At 47.4% G+C, this 20562-nt stretch overlaps 1 protein-coding gene across 3 annotated transcripts in view; it reads left to right on the top strand.

Moving 5' to 3' along the window:
* The window catches only part of CHD8 (chromodomain helicase DNA binding protein 8), a 64208-nt gene that overhangs the window by 21014 nt on the left and 22632 nt on the right, over window positions 1-20562 (top strand). For all 3 annotated transcript variants that reach the window (XM_035134710.3, XM_035134708.3, XM_035134709.3), the window contains exons 4-20: window positions 1315-1691; window positions 1793-1907; window positions 3304-3498; window positions 3847-3915; window positions 4705-4760; window positions 5796-5913; window positions 6044-6127; window positions 7539-7676; window positions 9173-9294; window positions 10215-10458; window positions 11733-11909; window positions 12825-12968; window positions 14248-14503; window positions 15426-15639; window positions 16489-16684; window positions 18940-19107; window positions 20281-20460. In XM_035134710.3, coding sequence (XP_034990601.3) covers window positions 1315-1691; window positions 1793-1907; window positions 3304-3498; window positions 3847-3915; window positions 4705-4760; window positions 5796-5913; window positions 6044-6127; window positions 7539-7676; window positions 9173-9294; window positions 10215-10458; window positions 11733-11909; window positions 12825-12968; window positions 14248-14503; window positions 15426-15639; window positions 16489-16684; window positions 18940-19107; window positions 20281-20460 — 2853 coding nt within the window. The remainder of the gene's footprint in view (window positions 1-1314; window positions 1692-1792; window positions 1908-3303; window positions 3499-3846; window positions 3916-4704; window positions 4761-5795; window positions 5914-6043; window positions 6128-7538; window positions 7677-9172; window positions 9295-10214; window positions 10459-11732; window positions 11910-12824; window positions 12969-14247; window positions 14504-15425; window positions 15640-16488; window positions 16685-18939; window positions 19108-20280; window positions 20461-20562) is intronic.

Here is a 20562-nt window from a genome sequence, read left to right as displayed (position 1 = left end):
TCTTAATGAAATTGTTTTTTGTTGGCTACCTTTACTCAACTTTTTATTGTGTATTTTTGTTGTTGTTCTTAAGCCAGCTTGAGCTCTGCTGTTGGGGATATGGATACACAATATTCCAGTTTTGGTCTGACCAATGCAGTCTAAAGCAGCACTATGACTTCCTCTGATGCCACCTAGAATAGCATTAGCCTTTTTTACTGCTGCCTCACCCTGTTGACTCCTGTTAAGCTTGTGGTCTATTACGACCCCTGAATCCTTTTCACCTGTACTACTGGCAAGCCAGGTGTCCTCCATCCTATATTTGCGCATCTGGTTATTCATGCCTAAATGTGGAACCTTACATTTGTCCCTGTTGAAATTCATTTTGTGAGCTTGGGCCCATTTCTCCAATCTGTTAAGGTCGTATTGAATCCTGTTGTTCATATGCTGCTGAAATCCACTTAGCTACTGATGGGTGGAAAACCTAAGGAACTCCAGATATTTTTGGACTTCAACTCTCATCAGTCCCAGTCAGCAAAGGATTTGCTGAGGGATGATGGGACATGTAGTAGTAGTAGTAATTATTTTTTGTACACCACCCATCTGACAGGGGTTGCTCCAGCCACTCTGGGCAGTTTCCAGCAGAATATACAAAATCACAGCAGAACATCTGACTTTAAAAGTTTCCTGAGACAGGGCTGCCTTCAGAAGTCTATGGAAGGTTGTATTGTATACAGTGGTACCTCGGTTTACGAACTTAACCCGTTCCGGAAGTCCGTTCTTAAACCAAAACCATTCTTAAACTGAGGCGCGCTTTCCCTAATGAGGCCTCCCGCTGCCACTGTCCTTTCACCGTTCGGGTTCCGTTCTTAGACTGAGGTAAAGTTTGCAAACCGGGACACTACTTCCAGTTTTGCAGAGTTCGTAAACCGAGTCGTTCTTAAACGGGACTGATCTTAAACAGAGGTACCACTGTAATGATTTATATCTTTGACGTCTGACTGGATGGCTGGTGCCACTACCAAGAAGGCCCTCCACCTGGTTCCCTTTAATTTCACTTCTCGCAGTGAGGGAACCACCAGAAGGCCCTCGGAGCTGGACCTCAGTGTCAGGGCTGAAAGATGGGAGATGCTCCTTCAGTGTTACAGGGCCAAAGCCATTGCAGTCCAGTAATACCTGGAGGCTTGCAGGTTCCCCATCCTTATTGTAGGATATGCTGGTCCTTTGTTAGTGCAGCTTTTGTCAGCCTGGCCTTCTGTCCAGACCAGGATGCTGTTGCCTGGATGTAACGTGCATCTGTTTCTGCAACACTTCCCCACCCCACCCCACCCGCAGGCCAGCTCATCACAAGGCAGCTCCTCTGGGCTCTCAGTCGTGAAGGTGCTGAGCAGTAGCGAGGTGGCCGCCCTCCCCTCCTCCAGCGGTACGGCGCGGAGCAGCTCGGACGAATCCCGCAAGCTGGAGCACCAGAAGAAGCAGGAGAAGGCCAACCGCATTGTGGCAGAAGCCATCGCCCGGGCCCGGGCCCGGGGCGAGCAGAACATCCCCCGCGTGCTGAACGAGGACGAGCTCCCCAGCGTGCGCCCCGAGGAGACAGGAGAGCGCAAGCGTCGCCGGAAAGGCGGAGGCGACCGCGTTCCCAAGGAAGAGCGGCCGCGCAAGGGCAGGGGCCAGGGGGGATCGGGGAAGAGCAAAGGAAGAGGGAAGCCCAGGTGAGAAAGTCGATGGGGCAGGATCCTCCATCCCGCCTCCCTTCCTCTAAAGAGGGTGAGCCCGTTTCTCATTCATTCCCTCTCTCTCTCCTTCCTCGCAGCACCATCACGCCAGTCGTAGGGAAGAAGCGGAAACGGAACGCTTCCTCAGACAACTCGGACGCTGAGGTCATGCCGGCGCAGTCCCCCCGCGAGGAGGAGGAGAGCAGCGTGCAGGTGAGGCCGGGCAGGGAACATGTCTGGGGAAAGTGATACATTAGTCTGCATGAGGAAGCAGCTCTGGTTTTATTGAGGATTAGCAGCCAAGTTACTTAACATTCCCATCATGCTCCGTAATCTTTCCAACACCCCTGCACAGGAGGCTGGCATTAATTGTTTGCAAAATTATTGCAAAGATCAAGTCTTCCTGGCTTGAGTTCTGGATCCCCCATACTTCCTGTGTTGAGTTGTGAGAAGGCATAGACCAATGGTAGCCCATGTGGTGCCCTCCAGATGTTGGGGACTTCATCTCCCATCACCCCAGACTATTGATTATGCTGGCTGAGGCTCATGGGAGTTGGAGGCCACCATGTTGGTTACCCCTGGATTATACAGTACTTGCAGCATTTAAAAGGGTTTGCATAGTTGTTGTTGTTTTTAATCATTCCATGTTTTTGGTTCCAAATAAGTTCAAACGCTCAACCCAGACCTTGCCTATATGTATTACACAGAAAATTGAGGTGTTTTGTTTAGTTTTTAAATGTAGAAACCTGTTGTGAGTTTTTATCTGTTTTAAATCTATTATTTTAACTTCAAAAGTCTAAAACGTATTGTTGTTAATTTATCTTATTGAGAATGTTTTTGTTTTTTCATATTTGTAAACTGCTTTGAGCATTTTGCTTTGTTTTTAACAATCAACCAGTGTAAACATTTAATGAGATAAATAAATTTGTAGCGTTCTTCCTAAGTTTCTGTAAAAAAATAGTTATCACAAAGTGAACGTTTGTCTTAACCCCAGCTGCGTTCTCTCAGCTCTGGAATCTTTTGTGTTGTGAAAGCGGGGACTGTTTTGTCTTCAGCTCTCACAAACAAGGCCATCCACAGAGCTCCATCCTCCATACAGTGGTACCTTGGTTCTCAAACTTAATCCGCTCTGGAAATCCGTTCCAAAACCAAAGCGCGCTTTCCCAGAGAAAATAATGCAAAACAGATTAATCCATTCCAGACTTTTAAAAGCATCCCCTAAAACAGCAATTTGACATGAATTTTACTATCTAACGAGACCATTGATCCATAAAATGAAAGCTATAAACAATGTACTGAAGTTACAGAATCAATCAATCAATCAGTAGCTGAACTGGGTTCTACACGGTCACAAAAAGAAAAAGAGCCGCAAAAACACAAAATAAGTAACAAAAACAGACAGACCTTAGCGTAACACTCAAAACGGAAGTGTGGCACTCAAATCAGAAGTGTAACATTCAAAACGGAGCATGTTTGGCTTCCAAAAAAAGTTTGCTAACTGGAATGCTTACTTCCAGGTTTGCAGTGTTTGGGTTCAAAGTTGCTTGAGTACCAAGGCATTTGAGAACCAAGGTACCACTGTGTTGATATACTCTTTATTTCCCTGCAGAAGCGGCGCTCTAACCGTCAGGTGAAGCGGAAGAAATACACTGAGGACCTGGACATCAAGATCACAGATGATGAGGATGATGAGGAGCTGGATGTGACGGGGCCTGTCAAGACCGAGCAGCCGCCAGCCCCCGAACCACCTGCTCCGGAGCCGATTCCCGAGGGGGAGACGCTGCCTTCCATGCAGTTTTTTGTGGTGAGGCCTCTTGTCTGGTCCTCTACTTCCCAGACCAGCTTCTTTTCGGTGTGGCTTAGTTGCCCCCCCCCCCTCCTTGCTATGGAATAAACTTATATACCAGTTCATGTAGTGGAGCCACATCAGTGACAATTAGCTGCGCTTGTTAAGTAGAGCCTCCATGTTCAAAGGCAGTGTGCCTCTTATCAGGTGCCAAGGGGGCAAATCAATGATGGAGGGTTGTTCTGACTTGGTAGGCTCCCCAGAGGTTTCTGGTTAACCGCTAATGGAAAAAGGATGCAGGGTCAGATCAAGGCTGCCTTTCTCTTCCTTATTTAATTGCCTCTCTTTATCCTTTCTGTTCCAAAGGAAAACCCCAGTGAGGAAGACGCTGCTATAGTGGACAAAGTTCTATCCATGCGGGTAGTGAAGAAGGAGGTGAGAACATTTTATCTGCTACGGTGGGGAGGGGGGGGTAAGAAGAGATGAGGTTCCTGCAGCATGCTAGCTCCTACCCATTTTAACTCCAGTGCATACCCCAGTGCTTTTTTATCTGTTTATAGCAGTTGTAGAGAAGCGAATCCAGCCCTCCCTGGAGCTTCAGACAATCTGGAAATGCATGCAAAGGGCACTCCCAAGGCTTCCTTTGCAGCTGCAGCTGCAAAGCAGGGTTTGCCCTTAGCTGATCACAAGCCCTGCTTTCTGCAGGGATCAGTTCTACTTGGGAAGTGCAAAAAAAGATATGCTGAATGCAGGGCTCACATTCTGTGAAGCAATCGAAAGTGCAGTTTTGAGGCTCCTGGTCATTCCTTTGTGGACACAACCTTACCTGCCCCGCACCTGATGACCCATGGCTCAGGTGTAGTAGTTCAAGCAGGAGAAAATGGCTTCATGTGCCAAATTAGGCCTCTGGGTTGGAGGTTCCTCATCCTTGGCTTATAGTAGAACCGCTTCAAGTGGTAAAGTGAAAGAACAGTATTGGGGTGGAAGAAGAGCACTCCATGAGAAATCAAGTGACAAATGTTGAGAGAGGGGAATAATTTTGTGTGTATGCGATCGTTTGTGAGCCCAGATGCATCAGAGGCTGAAAGCCAGAGGCAACATTTTGTGCATAATTTCTATTCAGTATGAATTTCCTTCCTTCCACCCTCCACACAACTATTATTACCTCCCTGTTTCCCTTTCTTCGGCTCTCTGATTTCACTTCCCACCCTCTCCCGTTTACAGCTTCCCACCGGACAGTTTACAGAAGCGGAAGAATTCTTCGTGAAATACAAGAACTAGTGAGTAGGACGTGGCTTCTTGTGAGGGCCACTGCTGTAGCAGCTAGAGTGCTGTACTAGTGCCTGGGAGATCAGGGGTCAAATCCCCGTTCTGTGTGACCTTGGGCCAATCACGATCTCTCAGCCTAACTTCCCTCCCACTGGGACTGTGAGGATAAAGGTGAGGCCTATTGTATAGGATGGTGCCCACTGGAACTACAGTTGCCTTGGTTTTCAAACTTAATCCATTCTGGGAGTCTGTTCGACTCTCGAAACCATTCAAAAACCAAGGCGTGGCTTCCAATTGGCTGCAGGAGCTTCCTGCGCTCAAGCGGAAGCTGCGTCGGATGTTTGGCTTCCGAAAAACCTTCACAAACCAGAACACTTACTCCTGGGTTTGCGGCGTTCAGGAGCCAATTTGTTCAACAACTAAGCTGTTCGAGAGCCAAGGTACTATTGTAGTAGGGGGGGGAGAGGCAGGAAGGACAACACTAGGAGGAGCCAGAGCAAATGGCTGGTGGACTTCTGCTGAGTTCTAAAGAGGCGACACTGAGATTAAGGAGAAACTGACCAACAGCCAATACCACCCTCTTGTAAGTAAGGTAGGCAACTGGGATGGGATGAAAACAGACAGTTCAGCTGCCACTGACACAAATTTTAAAATCTGCACACGGGAATCTATAACTAGGGGTGTGTTAGAGTGAAGAGTGGTAGCTTACTCCTGGCTGGCGATAAAACCCAAGCACTTCTTTCCAAAGGGAACCGGAGGTGGGCTTAGGGGCTTTCATAGAACCATCAAATTGGAGTTGGAAGGGACCCCAAGGGTCATCTAGTCCAACCCCCTGCAATGCAGGAATCTCAACTAAAGCATCCATGGCAGATGGCAATCCAACCTGCTTATGGATAGATTGCACATGCTGCACAGGGACTACTTCCCCTTCCTGTTAGGTACCCCTTTTTATGGTTACCCTAGAGATTTTCAATGTATTATTATTCTCTTTCTTTCTCCCTTGCTTCCTACCCTAAACCACATCCTGCCTCTGCATCTTCCCCAAGCTCCTACTTGCACTGCGAATGGGCCACCATAGCTCAGCTGGAGAAGGACAAGCGAATCCACCAGAAGCTCAAGCGCTTTAAGACCAAAATGGCTCAGATGAGGCACTTCTTTCACGAGGTACCTAAGGGGCTAGAAGCTTTTTCCAGAGGAAGGAAAGCTGAGGTCCTCAGCAAGCCCAGCTCCCAGATTCCTTCCATGGGGTGCACACCCAGGTCTTGCCCACACCTGCTGTGTTTTGTCTCCCTAGGACGAGGAGCCCTTCAATCCAGACTATGTGGAGGTTGACCGCATCCTGGATGAGTCGCACAGCATTGACAAGGACAATGGGGAGGTGTGTTGGTGTCTTGAAGGAGGTTGGGGGCACTGAAGGAGGATTTGTTGCAGATCACAACCGGATTCCTTGTGGCGAAGTGTTGGGTGCTTTCAAAAACAGCCAGCTCCTTTTTCAGCCTGCTCCCCGAGTCTGTTAATCGGCTTCAGAGGCTCTTTCCTATGTCCCACCTCCTCTGGAGCTTTGACTGGTGGGCATAAGAGGTGGGGACTTCTTGGTGGTAGCACCAGAACTGTAGAACTCCTGCCCTGGGAAAGACCAGTCAGGTCCTAACCCCTTCCCATCAATGTTAAAGATGTATCTGTTTAGAGGGGGCTTTACAGTGATGACTACTTACCGTATTTTTCCATGTATAACACGCCCCCACCGACTCCAAATTAAGAAAATGGGCGAAGATTGCCCAGAGTTGTTGAGCTCTTTTTAGGGGCGATTGCCAAATATCACTCACCAGCCTGACCTGTGCTGCAATGTCCCCCCTGTGCACTATCCGTGTGTAAGACGAGCCGAAATTTTTAACCTACTTTTTAAAGAAAAAAATGTAGTCTAATACAATAAAAGGTTGTAGCGACCTCTGCTTCAGAGTAGTATCTGAAGAAGTGTGTATACCAGGCATCCCCAAACTGCGGCCCTCCAGATGTTTTGGCCTACAACTCCCATGATCCCTAGCTAACAGGACCAGTGGTTGGGGAAGATGGGAATTGTAGTCCAAAACATCTGGAGGGCCGAAGTTTGGGGATGCCTGGTGTATACACACGAAAGCTCATACCTAGAAAGCCTAGATGTAGTTGGTCTTTAAGGTGCTATGTATTGGAATTACTTTTGAAAAAATTGGGGGGAAAGATTCTTTTAAAGACTGTCTTAAGACAAAAATACAAGATTCTCTTAAGGGAGTTTTTTTGATCATCTTTTAATAATAATAATTACTATTATTATTTGTCATCTTGTTATATATTGGGTGCTGTGATCTAAACCACTGAGCCTCTTGGGCTTGCTGATCGGAAGGTCGGAGGTTCGAATCCCCGCGATGGGGTGAGCTCCCGTTGCTTGGTCCCAGCTTCTGCCAACCTAGCAGTTCGAAAGCATGTCAAAGTGCAAGTAGATAAATAGGTACCGCTCCGGTGGGAAGGTAAACAGCGTTTCCGTGTGCTGCTCTGGTTTTGCCAGAAGCGGCTTAGTCATGCTGGCCACATGACCCGGAAAAACTATGGACAAACGCTGGCTTCCTCAGCCAGTAAAGCGAGATGAGCGCCGCAACCCCAGAGCCGTTCGCGACTGGACTTAACTGTCAGGGGTCCTTTACCTTTTGTACACAGCAGCCGGTGCTATATATATATATATTCACTAAATTAAGAGGCTATTATAGCTTTCAAATGGACCCTAAGCATGCACGTGTCTCTTGAACACTCTGCAGCCGGTGATCTATTACCTGGTGAAGTGGTGTTCGCTCCCCTACGAGGACAGTACGTGGGAACTCAAAGAGGATGTGGATGAGGGGAAGGTCCGGGAGTTCAAACGCATCCAGTCTAGGCACCCGGAGCTGAAGCGCGTGGTGAGTGACACCTCAGCATTTCCCCTTCCCCCCTAATTCTTCATACATGGACTTCTCTGATACGCGGATTTATCTTGTGTGTGTCTGTGTGTGTGTGTTGCTGTTGCAATTTTGGCTTTAGATCATGTTGGGACACCTGCTTCTTTGCTCCAAGAAATGTATCTCTCCACCTGCCCCCCTCCAACATTACTTTTAGCCTATTTTACTGGGTTGTTGTAACGCTAAAAGAGAGTGGGACAGAACCGTGTATGCTTCTTTGAACTACTTTTAGGAGGAAAATGAGATATAAATGGAATAAAATTTTGTTCTTCCTACCCCCTTTTAATTTTTGCTTTAAAATCAGGATTTTATTTTTATTTTTTGCAAGTGAGGATGTTTGCATCTGTGTGAGGCTTTGCACCCCACTGGTTTCTCCATATATTTATATGATTTTTTGGTTATAAACTGTGATCAAGACAATATTTTTAAAAATCTTTTAGTATTTGAGCATCCCTAAATGTGTCTTTAAAAAAAAAGGAGGAGGAGGAGGAAGGAAGGCAATTCATAAATGAGTAATTTGGTTATTTCAGTGGGTCTTGGGTTTGGGTGTTCTGGTTTTTTCCCTGTTCGTTGTGGTTCTGATTTTTTTTTTTTAAGGTTTTAATGATCACTATATATTCCTGTTGTATGGGCAATCTTTTCTGGAATATATTTGTATTTCGAGGAGTTTAGTGGTCTGTCATGGTCATGTCTTCCTGCCTCTGTTTACTTTCCCTCTCTATCTCTTGTTCTGCTCTTGATGGCCGAGAACAGCCTTTAATTTGTTGGAAGGAAGTGATAATGCAGGGTACCTTCTGACCTCCTTTGATGTTAGACATTGTTTGGAGGAACATGTAGTATTGGAAGAGGGGGCTAGCTAATTAATGATCTGCACTAGCTAGTCGGGCAAGGCATGTAGGCTAACAAGTCAGCTATCTGTAAATCGGATGGTTTTGGGGCATAGTTGGGCACGGACTGATGGCCACAGGGCCGTGCAACCTGGGAATCACTTCTCCACTTCTTGAGGGCTTCCCAGTGGCAGATCGAAGTGCTTGCTTGGTAATGTATATAATGCTTGCTGTTTAGAATAAGATCTTTAATCCTCCCTCTCACTTGTGTTTGTATTGCTTCTGAATCTCATTAAAAGAACCACCTTGCATTTAGCAAGGCACCTGCCCCTTTTATTACTTGTAAACCGACTTGGATTTTTTATCTGGGGGTGGGGGAAGGAAGGCGATACTAAAATCTTCTTAATAAATAAATTCCAGTCCAGATACGTTAATGAGGAATATTTAGATGTTGCTGCATCTGCAAGGATGGGGAATTGGTGGCCTTCCTTTCACCCCTGAACTTAGGTCGTGCTGACTTAGGGCTCATGAGAGCTGGAGTCCCACAGCATCTGGAGTCCCACAGGTTCTGCAGCTCTTGATACCTGAGGTGCAAATCTCTATACTTTTCTCCTTTTCCTTACTTTTCAGGCCCGTCCCCAGGCTGGTTCCTGGAAGAAATTAGAGCTGTCTCATGAATACAAGAACGGCAACCAACTGCGAGAGTATCAGCTGGAGGGTGTGAATTGGTTGCTGTTCAACTGGTACAACAGGTGAGCCCAAGGGAAGGAGAGGAACACTGCTGTAATCATTGTTTGTATCATGGGTGCTAAATAAGGAAATTAAAGGTATGATGGGTTCTCTCATCTGTGTATATTTACAGGGTCAAAGAGCTGTACAAAACAGTGAAACACCCACTCCCATCTATCTGGGAATTAGAACCCTAGAATTTTAAGAGTTGAAAGGGGACTCCAAGGGTCCTCTAGTCCAACCCCCCGCAATTAGGGTTGCCAGACTCAATAGAGGACAGGAGTTCTGTGCCTTTAATTGTCGTGCTCTCTTTTGAGTCTGGAAACCTTAAAGAGAAACCAGCAGACCCTTTGCTTGGAAATTAAACAAAGGGTCTGCTGGTTTCTCTTTAAGGTTTCCAGACTTGAAAGAGAGAAGGGCAATTAAAGGCACAGAAGCCCTGTCCTCTATTGAGTCTGGCAACCCTACCTGCAATGCAGGAATCTCAACTAAAGCATCCATGACAGGTGGCCATCTAACCTCTGCTTCAAAGCCTCCAACAAAGGAGAGTCCTCTATCTCCCAGTAATTGTTAGCAGATCCCCTCCAGCTTCTTAAGGTTTCAGCAGGTGTGGTGTCTGTCCCTCCCTACCCCCCACAAACTTTCAAGCTTCCCTTCACGCCCTTGAGGGCTAAAATCTTGTTTACTTCAAGGCAAAATAAATCTGAAATTATTTGGGTGGTGCATTGTCTGTCTGGTTCAAAATGCTGCACTTCCTTGGTCCAACGGGCACAGTATTGCTTTCAGTGCAATCGTACGCATGTAGTCTCGGAAGTGATGATATTTAGTCCCTATTGGATTTGTAGTCTTAGATCCTTAATATCCCAGCTATTAATAGACCAACCGGCTCCTGAAAGCCCCCAAAAAAGAACGACCGCTGAGTCTGCCCTGTCTTCCTCTTCAGGCAAAACTGCATCCTGGCTGACGAAATGGGCCTGGGCAAAACCATCCAGTCGATTGCCTTCCTGCAGGAGGTTTACAACGTGGGCATCCGGGGGCCCTTCCTGGTTATCGCCCCTCTCTCCACCATCACCAACTGGGAGCGGGAGTTTAACACCTGGACCGAGATGAACACCATCGTCTACCACGGCAGCCTCGCCTCCCGCCAGATGATCCAGCAATATGAGATGTACTGCAAAGATTCCCGGGTATGGTATTCCCCCCAAAAAAACCAGGCAGTTTACAAAAATCCAAGCAAATCCCATTTGATGGACCAAATTGGTCTAATCCAGAGCAGAGCTGCTCTTGTGTTCATTTCATGCTTGGGTAGGATGGCTCCGAGCTTATGAGCCAAAGGAATGGAACACAGGCATCAAGATGAGAAACTGGCTTGACTGTGATCCTCCTGGGTCCTCTCGTTTGATTTCCCAGTTTGTCAATGAGCAGGTAGTCCCCTATTTGTCCATATAAAGAGGTCTACAAAATAGCTTTTCGGTGGGAAGAGCTCTGTCTTTAATGCACGATCTTTGCTTGGGAAGGGGGCTCTGTAGTAGTGCAAAGATGGAGGGAAAAAAGGATTCTTGGGTATGGCACTTGCCCTTCCCTTCCTGAGCACATTCTCTGGGGATTTGAACATTACTACCAATGGGTTATAGGGACCCAGGTGGCGCTGTGGGTTAAACCACAGAGTCTAGGGCTTGCTGATCAGAAGGTCGGCGGTTCGAATCCCTGCAACGGGGTGAGCTCCCGTTGCTCGGTCCCAGCTCCTGCCCACCTAGCAGTTCGAAAGCACATCAAAGTGCAAGTAGATAAATAGGGACCGCTCCGGCGGGAAGGCAAACGGCGTTTCCGTGCGCTGCTCTGGTTTGCCAGAAGCAGCTTTGTCATGCTGGCCACATGACCCGGAAGCTGTCTGCGGACAAACGCCGGCTCCCTCGGCCTATAGAGCGAGATGAGCGCCGCAACCCCAGAGTCGGACACGACTGGACCTGATGGCCAGGGGCCCCTTTACCTTTTACCAATGGGTTATGACACTTCAGCAGTCAGGTTTATCATGACTTGGCCAGGTTGGGGGAGTGGGGAAGTTACAACAAAAGTTAGCATTGGGTGATGGTTGAGATGAAGAATTTTGTTCCAGTGCCATGTCTGCTTACACATTCATCCCCGCCCAAAGGTCTATGGAAGTTACAGTTCTGTAAGGTGCATGTTTGGGGATTTAGCCCATCATTCTGAACTGATTGCAACAGCTACAGTTCCCAGGGTTCCTACTTTTTCTTTTTTGTGGGGCGGGGGGATTTGATTGCATCTTCACAATCTCACCTGCCCCTTTACGGTTTCTGTACATTTGCTTTTGGATTAATAACAACAACAAGGACTAGCAACTTAACAAATAGAAATGCATATGTTGGGAGAGAAAGCAGAAACCATGAGTACCGGAATGCTCATATACTAACTGGATGCCTTCTCTTCTGTCGCCCAACAGGGCCGCCTGATCCCAGGCGCATACAAGTTTGATGCCCTGATCACCACCTTTGAGATGATCCTGTCGGACTGCCCCGAGCTGAGGGAGATAGAGTGGCGTTGTGTCATCATTGACGAAGCCCATCGCCTTAAGAACCGCAACTGCAAACTGCTGGACAGTCTTAAGCACATGGACCTGGTAAGGGAACCCTCTTTTTTGCTTTCCTGCCCCCCCCCCCGGTGTCAGGAGTCAAACCTTGTTTCTATCTTCCAAGGGTTAGACGAAGTACACAATTTCAGGAAAGTGAGTTTCTAGCCCTTAAGATTGTCAAGCAGGAGTGGGAAGCCTTTTTGGGCTCTGCAAACTACCCACCTGTCAATCACTTGACATCTCAGTGATGTCAAGTGCAAGATGCTTTGAAAAGCAATGGGGGTTCTCCCACCCCTTCATTTTAGCAAGGGATGGGATGCAGGCCCCTTTCTGAAGCAAGGAGGGGGTGCAACAGAATCCCCTGCTAAAACAGAGGTTTGGGGGGGAATGGATTCATGAGTCAAATTAGATGCCCTGTTAGAAGTGCATAGGCCAAACCACATGGTGTCTCCAGTGTTGATGGGTTCAGCATAGCCCCATAGAGCAGGCATCCCCAGACTTCGGCCCTCCAGATGTTTTGGACTACAATTCCCATCTTCCCCAACCACTGGTCCTGTTAGCTAGGAATCATGGGAGTTGTAGGCCACAACATCTGGAGGGCCGCAGTTTGGGGATGCCTGCCATAGAGCTTTGCCTTTTCTCTCCTCCCCATGTCTAGCAGAATAAATGATAATCAGAGTTTTTGGAACATGTATGTGCAGTTGTTTGATTTGCCACTTGTAGATGGGGGTTGGCAAGCAAACCTCGGATAGACCTGCAAGTGAGTCTGTTGCCATAGGTGCCAGTCTCTCTGTTCTCCTGTTACCTAAAATCTTGGTGCTTACTGGAGGGCCTGACTTATTTTGCAGTTGCTCACATACACACACACACACACACACACACACACACACACACACATTTCATCCATGGGGCAGGCCTGAGCTTGTTTATTGACACCTCCCTTTGCCTTCCCCCTTCTTCTAGGAGCACAAAGTGTTACTGACCGGCACCCCCCTCCAGAATACAGTGGAGGAACTCTTCAGCCTCCTGCATTTCCTCGAGCCCTCCCAGTTCCCCTCAGAATCAGAGTTCCTCAAGGACTTTGGTGACCTCAAAACTGAGGAGCAGGTAAGCCACGGTACTCGGCCCTTGTCCTTCCTCCACTGGCTTCTCCCTCAACTTCACATCCCATGAAGGGAATTTGAGTGACTGCACAGTAGCTCTGGATCCACAGAGGGCCTTTTCAGAGGGGGGGGGGGCTTCACCACTGTGCCTCTTTCAAGGCAGTGGGCATAACTCCCTCTTGTAATTGGGTATTATCCGCTAGCGGGACCCAACCAGCCAGTCCCTTCCTACTAGATTTTAAAAGCCATGATGGACAGGAATCGATAGTTGCCCTCACCACATGAGTGTCTACATCACCAGCCTGCAGCAATTGAAACTGATCCCAATGCGGCGACTTCCACCAATTTTTCTTCCGGGGTAGTCAGATTCCTCATTACTCTCCAACTTTAACATACTCTATACATCCGGTTTTCTCTCTCTCTCTCTCTCTCTCTCTCTCTCTCTCTCTCTCTCTCTCTCTCTCTCTCTCTCTCTCTCTCTTTCATTTAATTCTTTCTTTCTGCAGAGGGCGGGTCTCCTTTATCTTTAATGCCTTGTATCCCGCTGTCCCTCACCCAGCAGACATAGAACCCACGAGTCCTGGTTCCAGCGTCCTGACCATCTCACCTACTACACCACTTTTTGCTCTCAAACCATTCCAATAAACACTACTTGGTTTATTCTCTGTCTGTCTGTCTGTCTGTCTGTCTGTCTGTCTGTCTGTCTCTCTCTCTCTCTCTCTCTCTCTCTCTCACACACACACACACACACACACACACACACAGACTGCTGCCCCTGCTCTCTCCACTTATTACCAACCCACCAACTCCTTTGCCAACCTCCCTTCCCCCACACTTGGCCAACTCCTCCTCTCTTTACACCTCACCCACCACCTCAGAGCTTGCCCCACCCCTTTCAAGGAGGATGGCAGCTTGGCAGACCATTTTCTGCTGCACCCCGTGCTTTAAACACCACTCCAGCTTTGCTAATACAGAGGGGGAGGCGCTTTCCACTCTCCTTTAAACAGCTCACCTGGGCTGCTTACCACCCGAACTGCTTGCTTGCTAGCCTGCCTGCTGGTCTGTTGTCACGTTGGGGTTGCCGTGGCTGCCATGAACTGCAGCACGACAACGGCATGGCAATCTTATTATATAGTAAGATATACACGCACAACCTAAGGAGATGAGAAGAACCACATGGGAAGCTTTTCTCGGGCACTGACCTTCAGTTCCTCCTCCATCTTGGCCCTTCCCCCCAGAGAGGCCCAGCCGTTAAAAAAACCTCTTCTACGTCAACCTCCCAGGTGCAGAAACTGCAGGCCATCCTGAAGCCCATGATGCTTCGGCGGCTGAAGGAGGACGTGGAGAAGAACTTGGCCCCCAAGCAGGAAACCATCATCGAGGTGGAGCTCACCAACATCCAGAAGAAGTACTACCGGGCCATCCTGGAGAAGAATTTCAACTTCCTGTCCAAAGGGGCAGGGCACAGCAACATGCCCAACCTCCTCAACACCATGATGGAGCTACGCAAGTGTTGCAACCATCCCTACCTCATCAACGGCAAGTGGTTTTAAATATATATGGTTTTTCAGTCGTACCTCGGCTCTGGAACGCCTTGGGAGTCAAACATTCTTTCGGAAGCCAAACATCCAATGGGGCTTCCACGGCTTCCGGTTGGCTGCAGGAGCTTCCTGCAGCCAATCAGAAGCCGCGCTTTGGAAGTCAGATGTTTCGGAAGTCGAGCGGACTTCCAGAACGGATTCTGTTCGATTTCTGAGGTACGACTGTACAGTTTTACAATGACATATCCAACATACAACATAAAAACAAGATTTCAAAGAATCTCCTGGACTTCCCTCCTCCCCATTGTGGGGCATATTGTTAGTCATTCCTTCCTGCGTCTTTTATAATAATCCAAATCTTTTACATCTCCGTTATATCCAAAATTCACCATTAAACTACAGGTGTTATTCCAATCCTCCTAACAATTTTAACTGTTTACAATGGTTTTTAAGATAAATTATAAAAAATTTCCCCATTGTATGTTAAGATTTTGGTCTTCCTGATTTCTGATTCTTCCGGTCATTTTTGCCATTTCGGCATTATCCATCAACTTTATCTACCATTTTTCTCTGGTCGGGACTTTATCTTCTTTCCATCCCTGGGCCTATAACATCCGAGAAGCTGTGGTCGCATACATAAATTATTTATTTATCAACAGCCACTTAGCTGGGTGGGCGGGAGGTGGGGGAGATCATTTCAGAGACAGAATTTCTGATATGTTGGATCAGTAGAAATGGGGCAGGGCTGGTTTCTAAAAGCAGGTCTCTAGTTCTCATTACATTGGTGGGGTATGTGTGTGTGTGTGTGTTTGCAGTATAGTTTCAGTGCTTTCGGGCACTTTGCCTTTTGGCTTCAGGGACCTTATGAGTCTATTCTCACATGCCCACTCTCTCTTGCTCTGCCCCCTCTGCCGAATCAGGTGCCGAGGAGAAGATCCTGACCGAGTTTCGAGATTCCTGCCACCACCACCTGCCCCATGATTTCCCCTTGCAGGCCATGGTGCGCTCCTCTGGGAAGTTGGTGCTGATTGATAAGCTTCTTCCCAAGTTGAAGGCTGGCGGGCACAAGGTGCTGATCTTCTCCCAGATGGTTCGTTGCCTCGACATCCTGGAGGACTACCTCATCCAGAAGAGGTGAGGGGTTGTGCCGAGAAGAGACCCGGTGTTGGACCTGGGAAACCAGGGTTCAAATCCAAGTACTGTACAATGATATTTGGAACACTTTTTTTTAAAAAAAAAAAATGTTGTTTATAAATAGCCCTATATGTATTTGGATAACATTAACACACATATATTGGATAAGCATGTATGAAATTGTAGTTGTTTGCATGTGTAGTGATATATTATCCTTTCCCCCCCTTTTTCTTTTTAGGCACTCTTTCTTTTTACATTATTTTGTTCAGTTGAAATACTTTCTATAAAAAACGAAAACAAACAAATCCCCCACTTGGCCGTGAAGCTCATTGGGTCACCTTGGGCCAGTCACTGACTCTCAGTCTTAACCGAAAGGGGAGCGGGGGAAATCTTGTACAGTGGAATCTTGGTTGTCGAACCCTTCGGAATCCGAACAATTCGGAACCCAAACGCCGACAACCCGGAAGTGAATGCTTCCATTTTTGAATGATTTTCAGAAGCTGAATGGCTTCCGAGCTGCGTTTTTCATTTTTTCCCATTGACTTTGCAGCCAGCCCATTGATCCTCGGTTTTCGAACTTTTCGGAAGCCGAACAGTCTTCTGAAACGGATGAAGTTCGGAAACCAAGGTTCCACTGTATTTGTACATTCTTGTCTCCGGCCCACTTGGGGTGGCAAATTCAAGACAGGCGCACCAGCCTGGCTTTGCGGCATGCCTTGCCTAGGTCCATTAGCCTCTTGCCTTCCTGCCAGGGGGTTCTTAACTCTCATGACTCCCTGTGGCACCTCTATGGGGTGCCACCTCTCATTCAGGCTCCGTGTTCCCTAATTGCCTTGCCCCTCCACGCAGGTATCTCTACGAGCGCATTGATGGGCGAGTGCGGGGGAACTTGCGGCAGGCGGCCATCGATCGCTTCAGCAAGCCGGACTCGGACCGCTTCGTCTTCCTGCTCTGCACGCGGGCGGGTGGGCTAGGCATCAACCTGACTGCCGCCGATACCTGCATCATCTTTGATTCGGATTGGAACCCCCAGAACGACCTGCAGGTACAGCAAGCGGGCACACCTTCAGGGTGGGAAGAGCCAGTCTTCTGCCGGGGGGGGGGCTTGGGGGCTGGGTGTTGTCCACAGACAAAGCTCTGAAGTCTGCTGAGTGTAAACATGTATGTATTAACCACACATACACCCTTTGCCTACCAAGTAACTTTGGGCCCACCTTTTTTCTCTCATGGCCTAACCTATCTTGCAAGTTTGTTGAGAGAATCAGATGGGATCACCTTATGCATGACATCCTGGGCAAGACAGGACAGGTTACAACTGTGATGGCTAGATCATAGAATTGTAGAGTTGGAATGGATCAAGAGGTCCCTCTATTCCAATCCCCTGCAATACATGAATCCGTTGCACCAATGTGGGGCTCGAACCCATGACCTTGAGATTAAGAGTTTCATACTCTACCTATTGAGCAACCTATTGAGCAATACACAGATACTGAGCAATACACACCCACACCCGTTCCTCCTATATCCAAGCAGTGGGATGCGGGTGGCACTGTGGTCTAAACCACTGAGCCTCTTGGGCTTGCCAATCGAAAGGTCGGTGGTTCGAATCCCCGCGGCAGGGTGAGCTCCCATTGCTCTGTCCCAGCTCCTGCCAACCTAGCAGTTCAAAAGCACGTCAAAGTGCAAGCAGATAAATAGGTACCTCTGCCGCAGGAAGGTAAACAGCGTTTCCGTGTGCTCTGGTTTCTGTCAAGGTGTTTCGTTGCACCAGTAATGGTTTTGTCATGCTGGCCACGTGACCTGGAAAACTGTCTGTGGACAAATGCTGGCTCCCTCGGCCTGAAAGCAAGATGAGCGCTGCAACCCCATAGTCACCTTTAACTGGGCTTAACTGTCCAGGGGTCCTTTAGCTTCACCTGTATCCAAGCTCCCTCTTTGTGTCATAATTTGGCACCCATCCCCGTTTCCTAAGAACCCTTTCCATCTGCCTCCCATCCAGACATGGTTAGTTTTTGAAATGGGAGGACATTGGGCATCCTAGGACCTTCCTGTTACTGGATGGTTGGGGAGTCAGTCCCTTGGGGTCCCTCCCCTACTCTTCCCCTTGGTATGTGATGCCTCAGGTGTGTGTTTTGAAGAAATGCTATTCCTTACGCCTGTAAGGAGTGCCTGGCGTGCTATGGTCCATGGGGTCACGAGGAGTCGGACATGACTGAACGACTAAACAACAATGCCTGTAATTTAACTGTTTCTAATTTTGAATTGTTGTAACCCGTCCTGAATAATAGCACACACACAGAGGCAGCCTTCCAGCTCCTAAGATGCAGCCAGGTGTTGCTTTCAAGCCTCTCTTCCCGGTCCTGAGGGCTAGAAGCTTGCTTAAGAACAAAACAAAAGCTGGTTGTCTCAGGACTCTGGCCTGAGTCCAGCAGGAGACTGTGTCTCACAGTCACCCACATCCCTGCTTTTCCCCCACCTCTCTGTTTAGCATATCTTAAAATAGTTGGATTTTCCATGAGTGTTTAGCAAGATACTTTAAAAAGTACCCAAACTGAAACTCAGTTAACTGATATATAAAATACAGTGGTACCTCGGGTTACAGACCCTTCAGGTTACAGACTCTGCTAACCCAGAAATAGTACCTCAGGTTAAGAACTTTGCTTCAGGATGAGAACAGAAGTTGCACGACTGTGGCTTGGCAGCAGGAGGCCCCATTAGCTAAAGTGGTACCTCACGTTAAGAACAGCTTCAGGTTAAGAACGGACCTCCAGAACGAATTAAGTTCTTAACCCGAAGTACCACTGTGCAAAGCAATTGAGGATCAGTTAAGCTAGCGATCATGAAAATCATTGCCCTCCGCCCAAACATTTTGCATTTATCAATCTCCTTTTTTCAAAAACCTTGGTAGTACTAGTGTAAAACGGAATGTTATTCTAGGGTGGGTGCGAAGGCAGTAGCATTGTAGTAATTTGTTTTCTGATGTATTATCTGGTTACGTTATGACTTGCAATTTTACTTTTTATTAATGAGGCCAGAAATGGAATCATGAAAATAATGCTATATATGTATGTATGCGTACTTTTTCTATAAGTAAAAAATCTTTGTAATTGCAATTAATATTACTTATTGCCTCCCAAGGACCTAAACTTTAACTCTCCTTGCTCCTATTTCTGGCCACTAAGAGGAGCTTTCTTTTGAAGAAAACCACAGTTTTCTCTGTCCCAAGAGGGGACTGCGCAGTGGGTGTATCTTTCACATGCTCAGTTGCCTTCTCCTGCTCCTGTCTCCTTTTCCTTCCAGGCCCAGGCACGCTGCCACCGTATCGGGCAGAGCAAAGCGGTGAAGGTCTACCGTCTCATCACCCGCAACTCCTACGAGCGAGAGATGTTTGACAAAGCCAGCCTCAAGCTGGGGCTGGACAAGGCCGTCCTGCAGTCCATGAGCGGGCGAGAGGGCAGCATTGCCGGGGTAAATAACGTCAGTGGCAGTGGGTGGAGAAGAGGCAAAGGAGGAAGAGGCAGTCCTGGGTGAACTTGCAAATGTGGGGATTTTCAGATCTAGGCTGAAGTTTCCCTAGGAATATGTGCCCAATTGGGGGCCTCCCCCCCTTCCTCCCCTCCCACCCCAAAGAAGCATCTATTCTAGCTAGTTGCATCACACTGCTTTTTTCCAATATAGTTTTTATTTAATTTCCCATTTTTTACAAACTGACTTCAACTGTTTAGTTGCATTATTTAATGTACTCACTTCCCACCTCCATAGTGTTTTTATTCAAACTCTTTTCTTCTGCGTTATATATCAAATTCTTGTCTATTACCAAAATCTCCCCACTCATCTCCTTTATCATTTTTATTCTGCTGCTGCTATCTCAAATTCTGCTTGCGATTTCATTTGTTCCAAGTGCGTTTCCAAACAGTCCAAAAAAGGCCTCCATTCATGTATAAAAAGTTCATCATTTTGATCTCTTAATATTGGTGTCAGCTTTTCCATTTCTGCATAGTCCATAACTTTTAAAAGCCATTCCTCCTTCGTTGGAAACTTATTTCCATTTCTGTGCATCATCCCACACTGCTTTTTAGACTGAATGGTGGGTGGTGATGGTGAAAAGCAGAGTATCAAAATTGTCCATATTCTGCTGTGATGGCTTTGCATAATATAATTTTGTGTATTTCTTCATTCAGTGATAAACATTTATGTACACCATCCTCTGATTTAAAAAAAGAAAAACCCATTGCACATTTGCAAGTACAGCAATATAAGAAAATGTCAAAAGCAGTACAAAGTTTAGAGCATTTGCATCCCATGCTTCAGCCAGAAAGGCTTTCAGAGCACTTTGCGTACAATAAAACAAAACCTTCGCTACCCGTAGGCTTATAGTCTAAAAAGCACGACACACAGGGAAAAGGGGAGAGGAAGGCAAGGTGGGGCTCAACCTCAGACTACAATTCTTGAAGTTACATAGTGGTTCTTAATCATGACCAGCCGGAACGGAATTTTTTCAGGGGAAGGTGGCTCCTCCTGATTTGAGTCGAGCTTTTCAGCAGAGCCTGATAGAATGATTCCTGCTTCCATTCCAAGGCAGGTCAGAGAAGATGGTCTTCTAACCCCCCCCCCAATTGCCGTTGCCTCCTGTTCTCTCAGATCCAGCAGTTTTCAAAGAAGGAGATTGAAGACCTGCTGCGGAAGGGAGCCTACGCTGCCATCATGGAAGAGGACGACGAGGGCTCCAAGTTCTGTGAAGAGGACATTGACCAGATTCTGCTGCGGCGGACAACCACTATCACCATTGAGAGCGAAGGGAAGGGCTCCACTTTCGCCAAGGTAATTGCTCTTTAGCGAAATCCTCCTCCATTTTTGTTTAGGGGAATTGGAGATTGATGGAGGGGAGGCTTTGCTGAAGAAGTGAAAAGGAAAGTGTGTGCC

This window comes from Zootoca vivipara, chromosome 12 (genome assembly GCF_965207765.1).
Source record: "Zootoca vivipara chromosome 12, rZooViv2.hap1.1, whole genome shotgun sequence".
In the NCBI taxonomy this organism is placed as follows: Eukaryota; Metazoa; Chordata; class Lepidosauria; order Squamata; family Lacertidae; genus Zootoca; species Zootoca vivipara.
The sequence above is the reverse complement of the archived record's forward strand: the minus strand, read 5'-3'. Positions and strand labels throughout refer to the sequence as shown.